At 35.8% G+C, this 20,308-nt stretch overlaps 2 protein-coding genes across 2 annotated transcripts; one reads left to right on the top strand and one right to left on the bottom strand.

The window, feature by feature from the left end:
* The first annotated feature begins 336 nt into the window (after positions 1-336).
* Positions 337-2,685, top strand: LOC110738143 (phosphatidylinositol N-acetylglucosaminyltransferase subunit C-like). The gene is made up of 2 exons (XM_021918510.1): positions 337-462; positions 1,150-2,685. Exon 2 carries the CDS (start codon positions 1,158-1,160, stop codon positions 2,055-2,057), a length of 900 nt encoding a protein of 299 aa, XP_021774202.1. The 5' UTR covers positions 337-462; positions 1,150-1,157; the 3' UTR covers positions 2,058-2,685.
* Positions 2,686-2,867: 182 nt separating this feature from the next.
* LOC110738142 lies at positions 2,868-7,832 on the bottom strand. Its single transcript, XM_021918509.1, has 3 exons — positions 7,666-7,832; positions 6,343-6,445; positions 2,868-3,381 (listed from the first exon to the last, which is right to left on the bottom strand). The coding sequence occupies exons 2-3, from the start codon at positions 6,431-6,433 to the stop codon at positions 3,179-3,181; spliced, it is 294 nt and encodes a 97-aa protein (XP_021774201.1). The 5' UTR covers positions 6,434-6,445; positions 7,666-7,832; the 3' UTR covers positions 2,868-3,178.
* Positions 7,833-20,308: the final 12,476 nt, after the last annotated feature.

Genomic DNA, 20,308 nt, shown 5'->3' with positions numbered 1-20,308 from the left:
TGACCATTGGCAAAGGGTGGGCAAACAATATGTGTGTGCCACTTGTCACGGTATGAGTGGACTATTTTTTTATTATTATTTTCTTAGTTAGTGATGAATATTATGAATTTATGATCATAAAAAAAATAAAGGGCAATCAATGGGTATATGTGGGCATAACTGGGCATGGTGATTGGGCATAGATGAGATAGAAGAGAGAGATATTAATAAAAAAAATTGATGACCACCATTAATTTGGGCAACCATTAGCTTTGCTTTTAAGTAAAAATAAAAATAAAATAAAGTCAAACTTGTGCATTGACATTAAAATTAAAATTTTATAGTATTTTTACCAATGAATACTCTGTAGTAAAAAACGGATTTATTTGCGACTTTAAACAACTCCAATGAGCGACGCGCGTACACTGTTTCCTCCATTGTAGTGGCTTCTTAGCTAACTCCTCCATTGAAACAGAATTTGAGGTAAGCTTCTTTTTTTTTTTCATATCTTTTAATCATTGAATATCAATGTTACAATCTAAAGTTTATCGCTGATTAATTTTCATTATAGTCAAATTAGGGTTCTTCTGAGGTGAATTATTAAACTATTGGTAATATTACTGAATGTATGAACTAACATTCGCATTTTGATTTTTGGAACCTGAATTGATTCCAATTTGGTTGCTAAATAACCCTTTAATGTTGCTTCTGATTTCATGTTGGTTCTGATTCATATACAGAAAACTTTTGATTTGCAGAGTTTTTAATTTGTTACTGTGAGACCTGATTTGATAATTGATTCCAATTTGGTTGCTAATTTGTTGCTAGCAGTTGTTTATAACCCTTTAATGTTAGTTTTGATTTCATGTTGGTTCTGATTCATATGCAGGAAACTTTTGATTTGCAGAGTCTTTAATTTGATACTGTGATTGATTAAATCGGTTTTGTCTCTTGTGAATTTGTGGGCTATGATGTGTTGCCCGGGTTTTTCAGGTTGTGGTTTACCTTATGGGTGTGGATATGCGGATCAAAATTGATTACTTTCGCGTTCATTTGGTCTAGAGTAGCTGGATTGTCACCTTTTATTTCATTTTGGAATTTGGGTCTGAAGACAGATTGTGAAGTTTTAAGTAATTGAAATATATTCTTGAAATATTTTTCTGTTTCTAGGTACAAGAATGGAGGAAGATTTGTCCCCTGCTCCGTGGAAATGGAGAAAGGTAGCTTATGGAGGTATGCAGCCGGGGTTTGATGATAATTATACAGGTGATTCATTCCTCGAGGATATGGTCACAAATGCTAATGTTGTCAAGAGGGACTTGTGTAAGGTGATCCTTGATTCAGTGTCCATTTCCCAGTATTTTTGCACCGTCATCCTTGTGGTGTTGGTCTGGACCTACACTCTTGCCTCAACTATTAGTTTAAAATCCCTCTTGCTTCTTGATATAACTATGCTAGTTTCAGGCTTCGTAGTTCTCATTTTAACTGCGAGGATGATTTCCCTCAAACTCTTCGCCCAATATGCTCTTAACATCTTGTATTTCATTACTGGGTTGTATGCCTTGTCTCCAATTTACCACACTTTAACGAAATCCATTAGTTCGGACTCCATTTGGGCTCTAACGACTATGCTTATTGTCCTCCATCTCTTTTTGCATGACTACACTGGGTGCACTGTGAAGGATCCTGGTTCTCTGACAAATCCTACTTTAAGTTGCAATATCTCTTTGAACATGTCCATCATTGCTTCGGTTTTGATTGCTTCCCAACTCCAATCAAGGCAACTTGTTTTTGCTATTGTGTTGTTTTCCTTGCAGGTTTTCCTCTTTGCTCCTTTTGTTGCATACTGTATCAAGAGATATTCATTCTGGTTGTATCTATGGTTTTCACTGGGAGTGGTGGGTCTCACTTTGGTGCTAGTTTATAGACTGCAAGGATTTTTCTTCGGCATACTTCTAGGATTGCTGGTTTTTATCACTTTCATCTGTCCTTATTGGCTTACCAGAATTCAAAAATACAAGTTTGAAATAAATGGTCCATGGGATGAGGCCAAGCTCTGCTTTGACATTAATGAATAGTGAGTGCTTTGGACAATGATTGAGTTGTCTCACTACTCACACCATCATCTCTTTGGTCGGAGAATCATCTTAAGCAGAAATGAGGCTTGTAAATTTGATTATTGTGAACCGATTCTAGCCTTTTGACGTGTGCAAGTGGAAGTCATGGCTTGCCTTTATGCTCTTTGATAAGCCAAGACTAATTGGTTCACCTCATATATATGAGTCTTTCCTTGTCCGTCCTGTACCTTGATAAAGGTTTGTGCTTAGAAACTGCTATTCAGTGGACACTGCAGGATTTTCAGAAATTGGGAGTAGGCTTCCAGGTTGGTGTGCAATTTGAAGGTTTTGCAGAGCAATTTGAGGAGTCCACACCTTAGCACTTTAGCAGTGAGTTGCAGTAAGCGCTATATTAATACTTTTTAACAGTTTTTGTTATAGAAAGGAAGAAATGAGATTAATCAGTAGATATTATGAAGTTTTGATAATGTAGTAGGTTAGTTTTATGTAAATGAAATTTTGTAATGTATGGGTTGGGAAAATGTTTTCTCCCGTTGTTCATGATCACTTTTGATACAGTGTATGTAGGGCAATTTTATGTAATGAAATTATGTAAATGTATGGAGCTAAAGTTTTCTCCCATTGTTCATGATCTGTGTCCTTACTTCATCTGTGTGCTGAACTCTTATAATTCTGCATTCATTCTTGAATTATCGCACTAAGATGTGTGAAATAGTTCATGCACAATGCAGATTAACGAGGCTTGCAGTTTTAAGGAAACTCACTAGCTCCATTATGGCAAGGATAAACAGAATAGGACATAGAAGAAAGTTAACTATAAACCTCTCAAAATCAATTAAAGAATAGATAAATAAAAGCTCACTACATTAAGTAGATGAGCAGCAGTATTTTAGCCCATCCGAATGGATAAGACAATTATTATAAACTAAAAAAGAGTAAATTTTGCTGAAGAAAATCAAAGACTTCTATTTCTACTGAATTAGAACTGAGAGACATAGTACAAATAACGTTCATTACAGGCTGTCAAAATTTTCCTAAAATATCAGCGGTTTGGACTGTTCAGATCTTCCTCGTGCTCCCACTTTGCAGTCTGAGGTCCTTTTCAGGCTGTATGAACATGCCTAGTCCACTTTAGCACCACCACTGGGTTTTCTTTGGTTATTTGTAACCGTAGCCTTGGCTACAAAAGCAGGATCTGGCTTGTGCTTACCAATAGGCTCTTTCATTGCCATGCATATGTAAAATGCAAGCATTATATTTACTGATACAACAGCAAGAAACCCACTTAGCAGTGTCTGAGAAGAAGGTGATATGTTTGAGAAACCTGAAATTTATGCATAAATAAGCATTAGCAGAGGTAATGATGGTTAAAAGTATGAGTTGTGATTTTGTATATCTAACACAAGATAATTAAAACAAATTAAACAGTTGAAATGAAAACAGCATAGCAGAAGTAGCTTAAATCCTAATGTTAAGCATTAGGAGTAATAATTGATCTTGATCCTAAGAACAGGAAAAATAGGTAAGTGGCCATCACAAAGGTGCTGCAATATCCAGAAATCTTATAATACCCTCTCAGGATGTAAGGGTGTGAGCAAAATAAACAGTATGAATAGAAACAATTAAGCAAAAACAGCTTCAAATACTAATGTCAAGCATTAAGAGCAATAATAGGCCTCGATTCTGTGAACAGGACAATTAGGTGACAAAATTGGGTAAATTGCTGTCCAAAAGTCCGACGTTGCCTTTTGAATTAGCAAATGTTGTACAAAAGAAAGTTTCATGTTTATAACCAATAAAACATTCTTGTAGATGACAAGGGTATGCATATACTGAAATTACCCTGTAGTCCCCAGATAATAAAGAAGAAACAGGAAAGCAGAATATGGACCGATAATATAATTAAATTCTTTTTTTCTAACATCATTAACAACCTTATTTTCGCTACGTCAACTAGAAATCTAGAATCAGAAAAGATGAAATATTTACTCCACTTCCCAATAAACTATGTGGTGAAGGTAATCCATTAAAAATTGAATGTCAGAAATGTCTGATACTCTGAATCAACTTTTCATCCTAAAAGTATGATCCTGGAAGAGGGAAGAAAAGCAGGGTCACAAATCAGTTTAAGATTAGCAGAGCAAAGTATCCATTTTTCTCACACGAAGGACCATGAATGGAGAACTTCCCTTTTAACTTATCTTTAACAATAAAGTTACTCATACTGTCATACACACGGAGCGCTTTCGTGATGATTGTTACTTGCCATACTACGATAGTGGGGAGATATTAGAGTAAAAAGAGCAAGATTACATGTTTTCTCACTAGATAATCATGAAGGCATGAATACAGAGCATGTTGAAGGGTAGTTAACTTCCTGCCCTCATAACTTGGGTCCTTCACCAAGAGATATGCCCTTTGCAATACAGTAGCATTAACAATAGTGATTGTAATTTCCTCAGAAACAACTGGAGTTTGTCCACATCAGCTAATGACAACAAAAAGGCCTCATGCAAGTACAATGAAGGCATCTCGCTAATATATTGTCTTTAAAAGTCATCACATGATTAGTTATCTATGGGGAGAAAGGTGAAGAGAAATTTTATTAGCCCCCAGAGTTCATGTCATCTTCACACAAATGACCATGAACATGTGGTACACTGAGAAAGAGTGAGAGGAAAAGGGGGTTGACTAAATCCACTACTTAAAGCTCTCCATGAAACCATCACTGTTAGAGTGAAAGTAGTCGATGCATGACCGACTGACCGTATGTCGTATCCCTTCATGTTGGGGTTAAGGTTATGAGAATTTAGTATCATTGGAGCACAGATCCTACATATCCAAGTTGGCAAGAGTACAACCAAAAACATGATGGGCCACCCAACCATGAGCTCCAAGCCTCCTACATTGTTGATGACTTATGGAGCTGAATGCTGATTATGTTAATGAGACGGGGGCTAGCAACACCTGAAAGTCCTGAATTCAAGCTGAGTAATCATCTTTCAACCAACCTCCTTTAAATCACAAAGGTCCTTTAGTTTTTTCAAGACAAATTCATGAATCCTTTGAAAACCTTAAGCTGCAAATTTCTGATCACTAATTGAAAGTTAGTCTAGTGAGTGAACCAGCCAGTGCTCACAAAACTTATATAATCTGGCTCATTATTGCAAGGTCATGACATCCTCAGCTTCTAATTGTGGCCCAATTCCTCTTACATGATGGCCCCCTCTAAGGGAGAGAAATCATCATCGAATAGGAAGATTTTCACCATCTTATCAACCTTCTGTAATGAACTGATGTTTACTGCTTAGGCCCTGTTCTTTTGAGCTTCTGGGCAGAGCAGAGCAAAGCAAAGCAGATTTCAGTAGAGCAGAGCAGATTGAAGCAGAGCAAGGCAGAACAGAGCAGGGCAAGCAGAGCAGATTGAAGCAGAACAGAGCAGAGCAGATTTCAGCAGAGCAGAGCAGATTTCAGCAAAGCAAATCAGAGCAGAGCAAAGCAGCTCTAAAGAACGGGGCCTTACTTATGCAAATAACAGTAAAACTATAGGGAAAAATTGATTCTTTGAATCATGTAGATAATCTGATTTTTGTAAGTTGCAAGAATGGAAAGATGGAAGCTTTACTAACGAATGATAATGGTAAAAGGGTACAAACGATAGGTTAATAGCTTAAGGCTATCAAGCTTCGATGGTGAGTTTAGCTCACAACTCTCCAATAATGGCTTTAGGCCATAACTCTCCAAAAGGTTCTCACCATATTTCTTCCTACCTATTTCCTTCCCTTCCTTCTCTATTTATACTAAGGACTATTAACCCTAATAAACTAGTATTACTAAAATACCTATACTACCCCTCCAAGCTAGTCTATTACACCTTCACTGCCAACTCGCCAAGAATTGTGAGCCAAACTCTAAACTACAAGAAGGAGAATGGGAATAATTATTTGTTGGAATCACTCATCATTCTATGAGAAACACTGACCATCATGTAATCATTAAATGCAGGTGTGGGTTATTTAAACATGGCATCTAGATGGGCTAGCCCTGTTTTTGCAAGTGTCTAATGTGATTAGAGTGAGACCCCTGAAAGTCAAATGGTGTCACAGAAAGGCTCGGATCCTAATATGAGTAGACAAATCCCAGGGCGATATGAATAGTTTTTATTTAAGCATAACCATAAATTTATCACATTGAAAGGCAACTAACATAACTATCAACTTCATAGCGAGTTTGACAGAGTCACTGGGTCTTATCTACAAGTGAACTTAGAGATAAAAGGACTTACCAGGGTACCAGCCATGCTGAAAGCCGTATAAGATTGCAAATGGAACTGCCCACATGCATATTGAGGCTACAAAGAACTTTCTGGTCATCATTGCTGCCGTAACCTGAGGACAAAAGGTCAACAAGGACAAATAAATTTTGATGAGCATTGATGACCAAATAAACAGCAGATTAAATTTTAAATATTGTTTACTTAGAACACAAAATGTTCTATTACATTTAACTGGCAAGGGAACCTAATTTGTCAAACCAGTACCACAAATCAATCCAACGGTTCAAGATTGTGGTTCGCAAGGATAATGAGTGAGTTAAGTGACATTAATTTGTACTTACTTTATCTTATTAAAATTTTGCATAAAAACAGATGTAAACAGACAAAACAGTAAGACGGATCAAATCACTCCCGACCCTGGGAATCATCCCATTTCCTATTAAAGGCACTCCACAAAAGCCTTCCTAAATTTCATAAAAATTGTTTAAAAGTTACAACACAAATCAATGCAATGCAGAAAATTCTAAGAAGAAATGTAAGAATCAATTACAAAGCTCTTCTAAAGGCCACTTAGGTAGTTTACTTCTTACTTGACACACACGGACAGATGCGTTCATTGCATACACTTTAGAATTGTGTTTTCTTATTTGTAGTTACAATAGTACACTAGAAGGCTTGTGTTCTCAAGTAACGCGGCAATAATCAAAAGGGAATACGATTCATACAAAAGCAAACCCTCCATTTGCCCCATATATAGTTATTGTCATATCAATTTGGAGGTGCTGAGGTGCATCTGTATTCGGGAGAGAACCAACATATGGTTTATCTTAAATACACTCCTTCACACAAATGCTTATTGGGTTTGAATTTTGAAGCCTAGACCGTGCACATTTGCACATAACATCCCCATATATTAGCCAACATATATAGTTCATTAAGACCCCCCTAAGATTTGATATCATAATAGACTTGTTACTTGTTAATTCCTCAAAAACCAACTCAATCAAAACTTAAGCTAGTGGCTTGAGACCCAGTTCATAAATTCATCTTTTCCACGGAAAATCATGAACATATGATAATTGCCAAATAAATACATCACATTGAGGAAAAAAAAAATACAATATATATGAATTAAAATCAGATGGGTATCAGGTGATCTAGCAACTTTGACTCTAATTTAATTTCCTGAGGCAAGCTAATAAGTAATAACATGAACTTGTATTTTCTCAACAATTATTGAGCATACTGTAAATCAAACAGAAAAAGAAAATAAATTTATAATAAAATCAATGATACAGGAACTGAGCAAATGAAAAGGGTAATAAATCAAACCTTGGGTTTTTGATTCTTGACTTAGATTTTGGTAATCAAACTCAAGAAATTTTGAAATCTTTGTATAGAGCTGTGGTTTTGTTGGGTGGAAAACTGGTGTAAAAAAGAATTAGTTGAGCTTGCTACAGCCTCCGGAGTCGATGGATTAATTTATTTGATTTGATAAGTTCAACGATGAGTAAGAAAACCATTTTTTTTTGGGTTTTTCTAAGCTATACCCGGTATTCGAGTTTCTAAGGTGTACCCATACTTTTTCAAGTTTCTAAATTGTGTCCTTCAACTCCTTATCAATATTAAAATGTCCCCTTATTAGTTATTTAAAAGTTAATTGAGAGTGTGATTTCGTGGCTTCAGTTTTCATTATTAGAGTTGCAGTGGCTAAGATTTCTTTCTCCTACCATTTCCTTACCTTTTATCATCTTTCTATTAAATTTATAGTTAACTTTAGGTGGCGTGGAAGTCCCAAGGAGGGTACCATTCATTAATGGTAGTGAGTTGAGGGGCACAACTTAGAAACTTGAAAAAGCATGGGTACACCTTAGAAACTGGAATACCTTAGGGTATAGCTTAGAAAAACCTTTTTTTTTTAAATGTCCCCACTATCATATCAAAATGGGTAAGGGCGTGTCCGCTGCTAGTTTTTGAGTACCTTTTAGGTAGCTATTAGCTTAACGCCCGTCATGTACAATATTTTTTTTTTTTGAATGGAATAAGGAGGGGTGATGTCATTAAATATTAATAGACATTCAGCACTTACAATCATCTCTTAAAAAATCTAAATTCTCAATACAAGTATTATTATACACCCCTAAACTAATGACATTGCTATGAACCGCTCTTGGATAATTTTAGATTTCTTTGCATCGTTTTTGACGGAACTCCATTGATGTATAGTCGCAAAAGTGATAAAATTATTAATCATCCAGATCGGTAAATTTGCAAGATGAATCTTCCAAATCTGTACCCTTACAACAACAGACCTACAATTCCACAAATTTGCAAGACAAATCTTTCAAATTTTAAATTGTATCCCTGCACACACTAAAAACAAACAAAACACTACTAAACCTTACATGGAGGGACTGACTAAAGTCAACGTACTGATTCTTAATTGACTAAAAACATTAAACTAAAGAAGAATTTGGGGCTTACCATCGATAAAAATCAATGGCAACCCCTAAGGTTTAATATGGTGGCTAGGTTTGAAGAGAGAGAACAAAGGAAATTTTAGGGTTTTTTTTAAGAAAGAAAAGAATTGGTCTAGGTTTTTGTTTTAGCTTTTTGTTGATAAGAAAATTAATTATATCCAACCAATAAAATATGATAAAACATACAAATCAAATACTTCGTATACAGACATTATAATGTCATAATCTATGTTAATAGGCAAAGTAAAAAAAAAAAAAAAAAAAAAAAAAAAAAAAAAATATTTATTTATGGATTTTTTAGGCTACCTTAACCTGAGAATTTTTCGGGCAGGACTTGGTTTGATCAAGTCTAGTGGCCATATTAGTAAATACTAATTAATAAACGCATTTTTAATAAACATCAAAAATCAATCAAATAACAAACAAAAATTTCCGCAAAAACTATTAGAGCATGAATATCAAAGAGGATATATGTCCTCTTGTATGGTACTTTTGCTTATTTGGAGTAATCCTCTTTGATTTTAGGTAGTATAGAGGATCCTAAGGGGAAGAGGATTCTCATTCATCCTCATCTGGTGAAGGATTATTCACCTCGTCCTCTGTGCCAAATAGGATGGAGCAAATCAGCCAAAACCCACCGCTTGAGCAATTTTAATGGACAAACGGCGACATTTAGCTGGTACAAAAAAAAAAAAACTGAAAACTTACTGACATATGACAGAAACTTCAAAGTAGCAAAAACAAGGGCAACGGCTAGAATTTCAATTTGGCCTCCAATTGCTTGACAAGTGTCAACCTTTTATTTTTTTATTTTTAACAAAATTTTACTACCTCAAAATATGTATAAGGTAATTAGTGAAAAACGGTAACTTATTTTAAAAAAACTGATTTCACCAACGGCTTTATTTTTTTTTTTCTCTATAAAATGAACCTAATTTTGGCCATTTTTTATGCACTTTAATTTCTTACCTTTTTTCACTCCTTCCTCTTTTTCCTGTCTTTTTATAATTTTCTTTTGTAATGGATGAAAATAATCATAATTATGGAAGAAGTAATAATTTTCCAAATTCTCAATACAATTCAAACGCTCCCCCTTTTGATCCAAATATATTCAATAATCCACAATTTCAAGCAGCTTTGCAATGGTTTGGTAGCCACCAAAGACCTATAAATCCGAATTATACATCCCAAATTCCTCACCAATTTCATGGGGGTTCATCTTCACAAAATGTCCCGTTATTTCCCATGTCTCAACATTTTACCCAACCCATGGATCAATCTCCAGGTTTAAATGTTAGTAGCACTGCTTCTCCAACGGAAGATGTGCGGGAAACGCAACATCTAGAAGATCTCGATGATGATGTTGTTGACATTACTGGAGAAGACCCAAGTGATAAAAAAGCTAGTGCATGGAGTATAGCTGAGGATAAGGCGCTTGTTTCAGGCTACATCAATGTCGGTGGGAATGTTACCATAAATACGAAACGAACTAAAGCCGGTTTATGGGCTGCAATTGGGAAGTTATACTAAGAGGCACGAGTAGAGAACCTTGAAGAGATAAATGCACGGACTATTAAGTCCATGCAACAACGTTGGGATTTTATCAACAGATGGGTTTCAAAATGGGTTATGGCGTACAATTACATCCTACGACATCCGAAAAGTGAAAACTCGGGCGGAGACGCTGTCCAACGTGCCCATGAGTATTATGCAAAACTCAATCATGGAAAGCACTTTACTTTGATGCATTGCTTTGAAACAATGCAAAATTTTCCTAAATGGGACCCACATATGATCCAACAGCTTCCTTTAGAGAGCGAGGGAAGTGGGAAACGATCCGAACAAGAATCACCAAGTGTGGGTGCTGGAAGAAAGCGGCCTATGGGTATAAAAAAATCAAAGAGTGTAGCTGCAGAAGGTAGTAATTCTTCCACATCGATAAACCTTGAAGCTTTCAACACAACTCTTGACGAAACTAGTGATAAGCGGCTTGATCAAGGAGACGAATGATCGACTTGATAAGTAAAAGGAGCGAAGATAGGAAAAAAGCTAAAGGAGGAGGAGATGAAATTTAGCATGTTACGTTCATTGATGGCAAAACCCGTCCTCGATGAATTTGAAGTTGAAATGTACAAGAAGCTTAGAGAGGAGTTTAGTAACAGGATTTTTTAGAGATATTAGTTAAGTACTAGTTATTTTTTATGTATTAAGTATTTAATCTTTTAGTTTCTGTATCAAGAGTTTATCTTTCATCTAACAACATTTTGTTTAAGATTTGTTGTAGTACTTTAGATGTAATCGTACGCAGTAGTAATTTTAATCGTTTGTATTTTTATTTGATATTAGATGTTGTAATCTTATGTGTGAGTAATAATATTATGTTTCTATTTAAAAAAAGCATGTAATTTTCTATCTTATCTACCAAAAATCTTATCCCTCTGCTATAAATCTTATCTTCTGTGAAAAAATCTCATTTTATCTGTCTAAAAATCTTAACTTATTTGCCACAAAATCTGACCTTATCTACCAAAAATCTTATCACTCTGCTAAAAATCTTATCCTCTGATGAACAATCTCATTTTATCTGCTAAAAATCTTATCCATTGTTTAAAAAATCTTATCTTCTGGTAAAAATCTTATCTTACTGTAGGGAATATTTCAAGCATTAATCCCCTAGCTTGAACCCCACTGTGATCATACACTAAAGTACGGTGGCGTCCAAAAGGGAAGAAGATAGAGCAAAAGAGTCGCCAACAAGTTTTAGGAACTTGTAAACTATTCACAGGGTGAATGTTACACCCCTTAACGATCCAAGAGATCGTCAACTCCATAAGGTCTAGAACCAAATAAGGGTTCGGGGATGAAGGTACAAATCCAATCTAAAAGAGATTGAACCTGCCCTAATAATAGGCCTCTACTTTATTCTGATCGTATTCATGTGCGCTTTCTGATTAACATGCAATCAATAGGTTTACCCTAAACCTGTTTATCTATGTTAGTTGAATATTAATGCACAAACAAATCTATTATTGGCGATCACATGAATTATAATCAAATTAACCTAACAAGATTATTAAATTATCTTATTAAGCGTGATTACAAGTACCAATTCCCTTAAAACATGCATAAAAGGCGTGATCAAGCAATAACAATAAATGTCAAGCAACATAATAATAATAATAATCATGACAATAAAATTATAATCATCATTAAGATAATAATAATAATCATAAAAATAATAATCATAATAATAATCGTCATATTAAAATAATAATCATCAAAATAATAATAATAATAACATTCATAATCATCATAAATTATAACAATTATAATCATCATAATCATGTTCATGTTAATATTAAAGCATAATAATAGCTAGATCCTAGGCATGATACTAACAAGATTAATAACAAATTCTAGCATGTCACTAAGCAATAAAAATCAAATCTTTAACCCTAACATGACACTAACAATCATAAATATTAGGAATAACATAGGAAGCATCGTAACAATCATATTTAATATTAAAATTACCCTAGACATGATACTAGGAATATCATAATAACAATTTAAACATGATTTCTACATCATAACATCAATAAATCAATTAAAGTACTTACTTTGATGCCTCGTACCTCTTTCTAATAACAAAATACACACGTTAGTAACTTCAAGGAAAATAATAAACAAACAATTAAATTAAATAATTGAAAGAGAGATTTGGGACCAAACCCTCAGAAATTAAACCTTTCACGTCTAGGGCGAAGACAACTTTGAATATGGCTAAGTGTTTCTAGATCTTGTGAATGCGGAATTTTATATGTAAAAAAGCAAGGTTTGAAAAAAGAGAGAGATGAATGAATTGATGGATGATTAAAAGAGAATTCTTGATGGGAATTAGCGAATGATTAAAGAGAATGAAAGAGAATTGAAAACTGATTGTAGGTGAATGAAAACGGAGTTTTTAATACGTTATTTATAGAGAAAATCAGCCAAAAAGATAAAATTAACAAAACAGAGTATTGGCGCACGTGAAACAGAGCTGGCGCAGCTAAAACAGAGCTGACGCCAAAGCTGGCTAATTGGCGCCAGGCGCCAGGCCTAGCTCCAGGCGCCAATGCCTGGCCTCAGGCGCTAGTCCTGTTTTTGACGCATTTTCGAAAATTAGATAAGTTTTTCCGTACAAGAGGATAAAATCGTATATTTTCCTCAAAAATGCTCTTTGATTTTAATTAAAACTCTGAAAAGTCAACAAAAGTCAATTTATCAATGCTAATTGAATTATGAATGAAAAGAACCTTCTAGAAGAATCTAGAAGACTAAAACCATTCCTAATTGCATTAGGAATGATAAATCATATCAGGCCCTCCTCTAGATCATTGGGCCGCATATAAGGCTCAAACCGGACCCATTTTGGTAAATTGGCCATAACTTCCTCAATATTCATCGGAATTGGGCTTATAATATATCGTTGGAAAGCTCTTTTCAAACCCCATCCAACTACACTGCTATTGGACCCATATCATGGACCAACCAAACTGGATTGGCTGTTTTCTTAAAATAAGTTTTCAAAAACAGAGAGAAGAGAAAAGAAATTAACACTATCCACAACACTAAACTTTCCACACTTTCGCTTCATTCGATTATGATTCGACGTGAAAGGTACTCATCACCGGGTTTGGTTTTGGGGAGACACAAATGGGTGTCTACACTTACCAGATTGCAAAATAATTTTTGTAACTTTTATCTCAATTGCCTATAAATTGACCTATTTCACTTACAACACTTCTACTATCACAACTACAACTACATATTAATATTTTTAAAATGAGTAGTAATTCAAATTCTTCCACTTCTAGTGATGAAATCTATGACTACATGTTGCTTGATTTTATTGAGGAAAATCGGCAACAACAAATCATAGAAGACGCATTGAGATATGTGGTTAACACTGAAGGAGTTGTGTCTTCGATAAGTGCAATTACTAGATATATCAAGAATCACTATTATGGAGATAATAAGTTCATTCTCTTGGGGCGTCATCATCTGTTGCTAGACTATGAGAGATGATCTTTGGGCTAGTAAAATAGTCCAAAGCCCGCTAGAATGGATCCTATGAGGTCACATACAAAGGTATTGGGTTAAGCAAGTAAGAGGCCCATTAATGGGCCTTATGAGCATTTAACTGATCATGAATAGGATTGGGCTAGTGTAGTTTGATTGGGATTAAGAATTGGGCTTGGTCATGGACTCTTATTTATGGATGTGATCTATAAATAAGATCCATGCCTAGGGTTGCAAATATACAGGAGTCACAATTAACTTACAGTGAATTGTGAATCAAGGCAAAAAAATCCCAAAACCCTCATCTTTCTCTCTCTCTCTCTCTCTCTCTCTCTCTCTCTCTCTCTCTCTCTCTCTCTCATGGCACCCCTCTCCCCCTTTTGGACTTGCGGCCGGCCACCCCTGGTGGTGTTCGCGGTGGTTCGTGACTAGTTCGTTGCTCATACTTTTCCGTAGAAAGTCGATTGAAGAGTTCGATCGCGACTAACTAGCATTAGTGGAGGTCTTAATCCGTGTCTGTGGACCAAGTAGAGGAATCACGTTTGAGGTTCTTTGTCTCTCTTGTTCTTGCTCGATTACTAGTGGAATCACGCTTCAAAGGTATTATTCTTACTCTTTATGTGTTATGCATGAGATCCTTGGTTAGGTGCTATATGAATATGATTCATGATTATTTCTGTTGCGTAGTACCTATATTTCCCAACAGTGGTATCAGTTAGCCTCTTGCAATTACATATATTGAGTATTAAACCTTTGATAATCCACAATTTTAATTCAATTAGGAGGGAAAATAATTTAATTATGGGTCAATTATTATATTAAATGTGATTTAACAATATAGAATCATTAAAAGTTGTTTAATTTGCTCCATATTAGCCCTAAATTGATCCGAAAATTGCCCTATAATATTCGAAAAATGCGAACCCCCCCCCCCTTAATATTTCGAAAATTTCGAAATCATTTACTCCAATTTATGAAATTTGTGTTTTTGATTTTGATTTAATTCGAAATTTTTATGTTTAGAGAATTTAATCTATTTGATTTCATGTTAAATTGTGAATTTTTCATGATCAACCTATTTAATTTAAAAGTTAAATTGAATTGGGATTAATTCATGAAGAACCCTAATTTTAAAATTGAATATGATTTAATTTTAAAATTAGATGGACCACATTAATTTTAATAAAAATGTTTTGTTTTAAATTAAAAATCAACAAAAAAAAAGGGATGAAGGTGCGGCAGCCGCGGCTGGGTGGCGCAGCCACGGCGACTGCCGCACCGGTGGTGGTCCAGGAGGGAGGGTGGGCTGGGCAAGGGTCAGACAGGAGCAGCGCAGCAGTGCACCACCCCGTTGCGTGTGCTGATGCTGCTATCCTTGCATCGCTGCAGGGGCAGCATACACCGCAAGGTGTATGGCCACCGTGGCCGGCTTCGGCTGGCCACACCACGGTGGCTGACGCGGCTTTCTCAAAAAAAAAAAAATTATTTTGGATAAAAATCAGTTTTCAAAATTAAAAAAATTAAAAGATAAGCTTTGATTTTGAAAAAGATAATTATTAAAGTTAAAGTTGTTAATTTTGTTAAGACAGGATAATTATGGAGCAAAAGATTCTATTTGGATAATAATTGATTAAATAATGTGATTATCCCATAATTATTTTAGGATATTAATTGATTTAAAATATGTGATTGGCAAGTAATTAGGATAGAATTTCCTAAAAGTTATTAGGATAATCAAGGAAAATAAATATGATTTATCTTCCATAATTAAAATAAGATTTGATTCTATCTCATACCTAAATTAAAATATATGATATTTTATAATTGGTTATGAATAATATATGATATTATCTAATTACAATAATTAATTAAATATGAGATATTTAGGAGCCATGTTTCCTTTACTGTGAACATTCGATGTTGTAGTTTAGGAAAGTGACAGGGTAAAGTCGTATCCCCTAATCAAAAATAATTACCTAAATCACTAACTGCAGTAAATAGGGAAGTAGCTAGGGTCAAACTCCACAGGGAAACAAGTCTTTTTAATTCTAATTAATTGTTATAATCTAAATTATCTAAGTCACCAATATTTTAAATATGAATTCTATACTACGAAGGATGAGTTTAGGGAGAAAAGAATCAATAATAAGGAAACCTAGGGTCACAGGTTCACCAATAATTAATATTTTGGGATAGAACGAAGCAATTAATAATTAACAATGCATCAATAACATGATTAACAGGCTCTCGCAATTTATTAACCAACATGGATCTAACAGGCTCTCGCAATTTATTAGACCTAAGTTCCTATTAAAAATAGCCTTTAATATTAAATTAACATCTGCTCGATTCATCAATTCAATATTGCTAAACATTCACAATCAAATTACATCTGCTCGATTCATAATCTAATTGCAAAGAATTAAAACAATTCAATAGGAAATTATCATGCAATATCAACAATCAATAATTACAAACTATCCCTTCATATTAATTATGGATCCCCATAAACCCTAGAATTAAACTACTCACTAATCATCATAATTAAACCAAGCAAATAAGTAAATAAGAACATGATCAAGAAAGCAATTAAAAATAACTGAAATTAAAAAAGGAAGAAATTGTACCAAACTAAATCTGGAATTAATGAAGGAATTAAGAACAAGAGTTAGAGAGAATTTAAGAGAGAGAAAAATACTAATTAGAGAGAGAAAGTCTAAGAGAAAGATGATCCGTAATTCCTCCGTACAAAACGAATATATACTTCTCCTAAAACAAGAATTAACTAAACTTAATCAGGTTCTAGAAAAACACGCGCCCGATCGGGCGAAGGGGGCGCCCGATCGGGCCCGCCTTTTTCTCATTGCCCAGCCTTAATCACCGGCTCGATGGCTCAAACCGGCCTTGGGCTCCATAAGTGGTCGTGTTCTTCCAATGCTTGTAGTTGCTTCATAAAAATCCCGGGAAAAATGCTCCAAAGGTGCAATTCCCTACAAAACTCAACCAAAACTACGAAAACACTAGAAAACACATATTAGTAATAAAAGTGGCCCGAAAGAGCCAAAAACACTACTAATTATGACCAAGGGACGGGGGTAAAATACTATATAAAATAGACATATCAAACTCCCCCAAGCCAAACCTTTGCTTGTCCCTAAGCAAATAGCTCATCAATGAACATATAAAACATACTTCACCCCAATCAACAAATCAAAAGCCAACGATTCAAGGTAAAACTAAACAAACATGCTTCAACGTCAATCAATCTTATTCATCTAATCACCCTTCCTCCCCAACAATTGTCAAGTAGAGCAAACCACAAGAGCATATAGAATTCAGGACTAGTGCTTACACACTCTACTCTCATTTATGTGGCGAGTAAAGAATGTACTCGATCGCTCTCCACCCAACCCCTTTAATGTGAACAATGCCCTCCCAACTCACACTCTCGTGCGTATAAAAACATTGAACGCTTATCCTACTAGTCGACTCGAAATATGTCAAGGCATAACTTGCATTGAAAAACAACACTTTCACATTTACATAAATTTTATGCACAAGGTCGGAAGGTCTTTTAAGCTTGTAATGTAAGGCTAGGGTAGGGGTAGGATAAATTTGGGATTATGTGAGAGAAAAGCTATGCATTAAGGGAGCCAAATCCTAATAAACCCATAATCAAAAATAATGATCATACACATCTCCAACATAACCAACTCCAACAACAATCTACCAAATACACTCCAAACAATAAAACAATCCCAACACTCATAATTTCACTCATAAAAATATGATAATGTAGAACAAGAGTGAATAACAAACTTTGCACTCATAACTTGAAATATTTACATTGAAACTCAACCTTTTTTTCTTTCTTTTGATTAACCTTCACTTAGAACATTTGAACATCAAGCATTTTTTCCTTTTTTTTCTTAGAAGTTCACTTTCTTTTTCTTTTCATATTTCTCACTTTTTTTTTGAACTTCTTTTTTTTTCATCACACTTTCATTTTTCTCAAATATATACAACTTTCAAACTCATAAAAAAAACAAAAATATGATCACGAACAAATTACTTCTCAAAACCCACCCAAATTGTGCAAATAAAGTGCACACTACAAAACTCCCTCACCTCACTCACTAATAGCTCCCCCAAGCCAAGCTTGGGACTAGTAACCAATGGGGCAATTAAGGCTTGTAATGTGGCTATAAACAATAAAAGGGCACAAGCAACAACATGGGTGACAAGAAGGGAACAAATGTATCTAAATACTCTGAAGGCTACCTAAAGAATGAACGCCTTCGTCCTCCTCATGTGCATAATAAAAAGTCATGAAACACTACTCATAGTTGTAAATCAATACTCAAATTCATTGACATACCAGGAATTATGGAACTATCACACATTTCCTAACCAAATCAACTAGTCAAACACTATATTCACAAGTAGTTGGGCAAAATTGACGCAAGTTAAGGAATCCAAACAATTAGACTTCAAATCATGACCAACAAATCCACAATGTTCATCATCAAATACCAAGAATCAAAACAATTTTCTCAACAAAAGATTTTTTTTTTTGTATTTTTCATAAATAAGAAAGCAATAAAAACTACACTAGGAAAGCAAATAAAAAATATACTAGAAAGCAAATAAAGAGAGAGAAGGAAGAGAATTTCTAAGATGAAAGAACACCCCCCAAGCCAAATCAAGCAATGCCCTCATTGACTTGGGAGAGAAGCCTACTCCTCATCCTCATCCATCCTAGAGTACCCCCCACCGTGGCTAGAGTCGGCCCCTCCATGGCTAGAGCCACCACCACCATACCCCGAACCACCGGCATAGTAGTTAGGATCTACATTCCCACCCATACCCCCATATCCGTGGACCGAAGAGTAGTCCACATAAGTACCATAAGCACCAGGGTGAGAATACCCTCCTTGGGGGTATTGGAACCAATCGGGAGGAAGGGAATCGGGAAGAATAGCCCCCCGACGGGCATAATCATCATACATGGGGTAAAGGCCCCTCCTTAGGTTCCTCTCAATGAGACCAACTCTCCCATCTAGGGTGCTTAACCTAGAGTCTAGGTTTTGCATCATGCCCTCTACCCTTCCTTGCCCTGTCTCAATGCGGTCTAGTTGGCTCCTAAAAGCCGAAAAGTCAAATGGGGCATTTGGGTCGACATTGCAATCGACCGAGGAAGTGGGCATGTCGTAGGTGAAAGGTGGGGGTGGTTGGTAGTGGGGTGAGTGATGAATGGGTGACTGGTGAATGGGGGATTAGTGAGGTTGTAGTGAGGGGTGAGGTGGTTGAACATCACCTTGACCATCTAACTCGAAAGTGTAGGAGGGCTTCCCCCTCTCAAATTTGGTCAAGGCGGGGTTGGGTAAGGTAAAGGCTTGGTCCCTCCTACCCGATTGTCGGTGGACATTCCACCAAGTATCACTCCCCACCGGTTGTACCCAATTCAAGCTCCCTAAGTAGGGTAGGTCCATTAGGGTCGATCCCACAACTTTCCTATGGCCATCGGGGTTCCAACCTAAGTGTTTCCTAGCTATATGGGTCACTAACCCCCCAAAGTAAATAGGTGCTCTAGACCTACTAGCCTCGGCCGCGTTGGCCACCCTTTGGAAATTATTGGCTATCCTATGCGGTATGTTTAATTTTTCAGCATTAGGAATTATATAGGAAGCCAATAATTCCAATTCATCCCTCCGGACATTTGCCGGTTCATGCCTCCCAAAAATGGTGAGACCGACAAATCTTTGCCAAAGTTTGGGGACGGGATGTTGAATCCACGTCCCTTTGGCATGTTGGAGGTTCACCAAATCCTCCCCTGTTAACCTCTTATAGACCACGGCGGTGTGGTCTTGCGAGGGTTCAATAGGCTTGTCCGATTTCAAGTCAAACAACTTGCCAAATTCTTTTAAAGTTAATCTCACATTGTTGTTTAACAATCGAAATTGGACATGAGTGATAAGTGCATTCATTTTGATAACATTAAAACTTAATATAAATTCCAATGTTAAATAATCATAAGTATCATGGCACATTTGAAACAAACCACTCATGCCTATGCCCTTAAACAATTTTTCTACGTTTTTATCAAGACCTAGCCTAGCTAAAGTAGGATGATGAATGAAACGGGTAGAAATTACCTGACGATCGATGAGGTTGATCATCCGAACCCGTTGCTCCTCCGAAGTGATTACAACTTCCTCCCATCCCGGAATTTGAAGGTCCGGGTTGATTGTTGGTTTTGGTGCGCTAGAGCTCTCACCCCTTTGATTTCTTGAACGCTTGGAGGCCATTAGCTATGAAAATAGTAGAAAATTTAAGGTTTTTCTCTCTTAGGGTTTGAGAAATGTTGAGAGAAAATTGGGGAAAATTAGTATAAAGTGTAGAGGAAGGTGAGGGGAGATGGAATATGTAAA

The sequence above is a fragment of the Chenopodium quinoa genome, unplaced genomic scaffold (assembly GCF_001683475.1).
Source record: "Chenopodium quinoa cultivar QQ74 unplaced genomic scaffold, ASM168347v1, whole genome shotgun sequence".
Classification (NCBI taxonomy): domain Eukaryota; kingdom Viridiplantae; phylum Streptophyta; class Magnoliopsida; order Caryophyllales; family Amaranthaceae; genus Chenopodium; species Chenopodium quinoa.
This window is presented reverse-complemented; position numbering and strand designations above follow the sequence as displayed.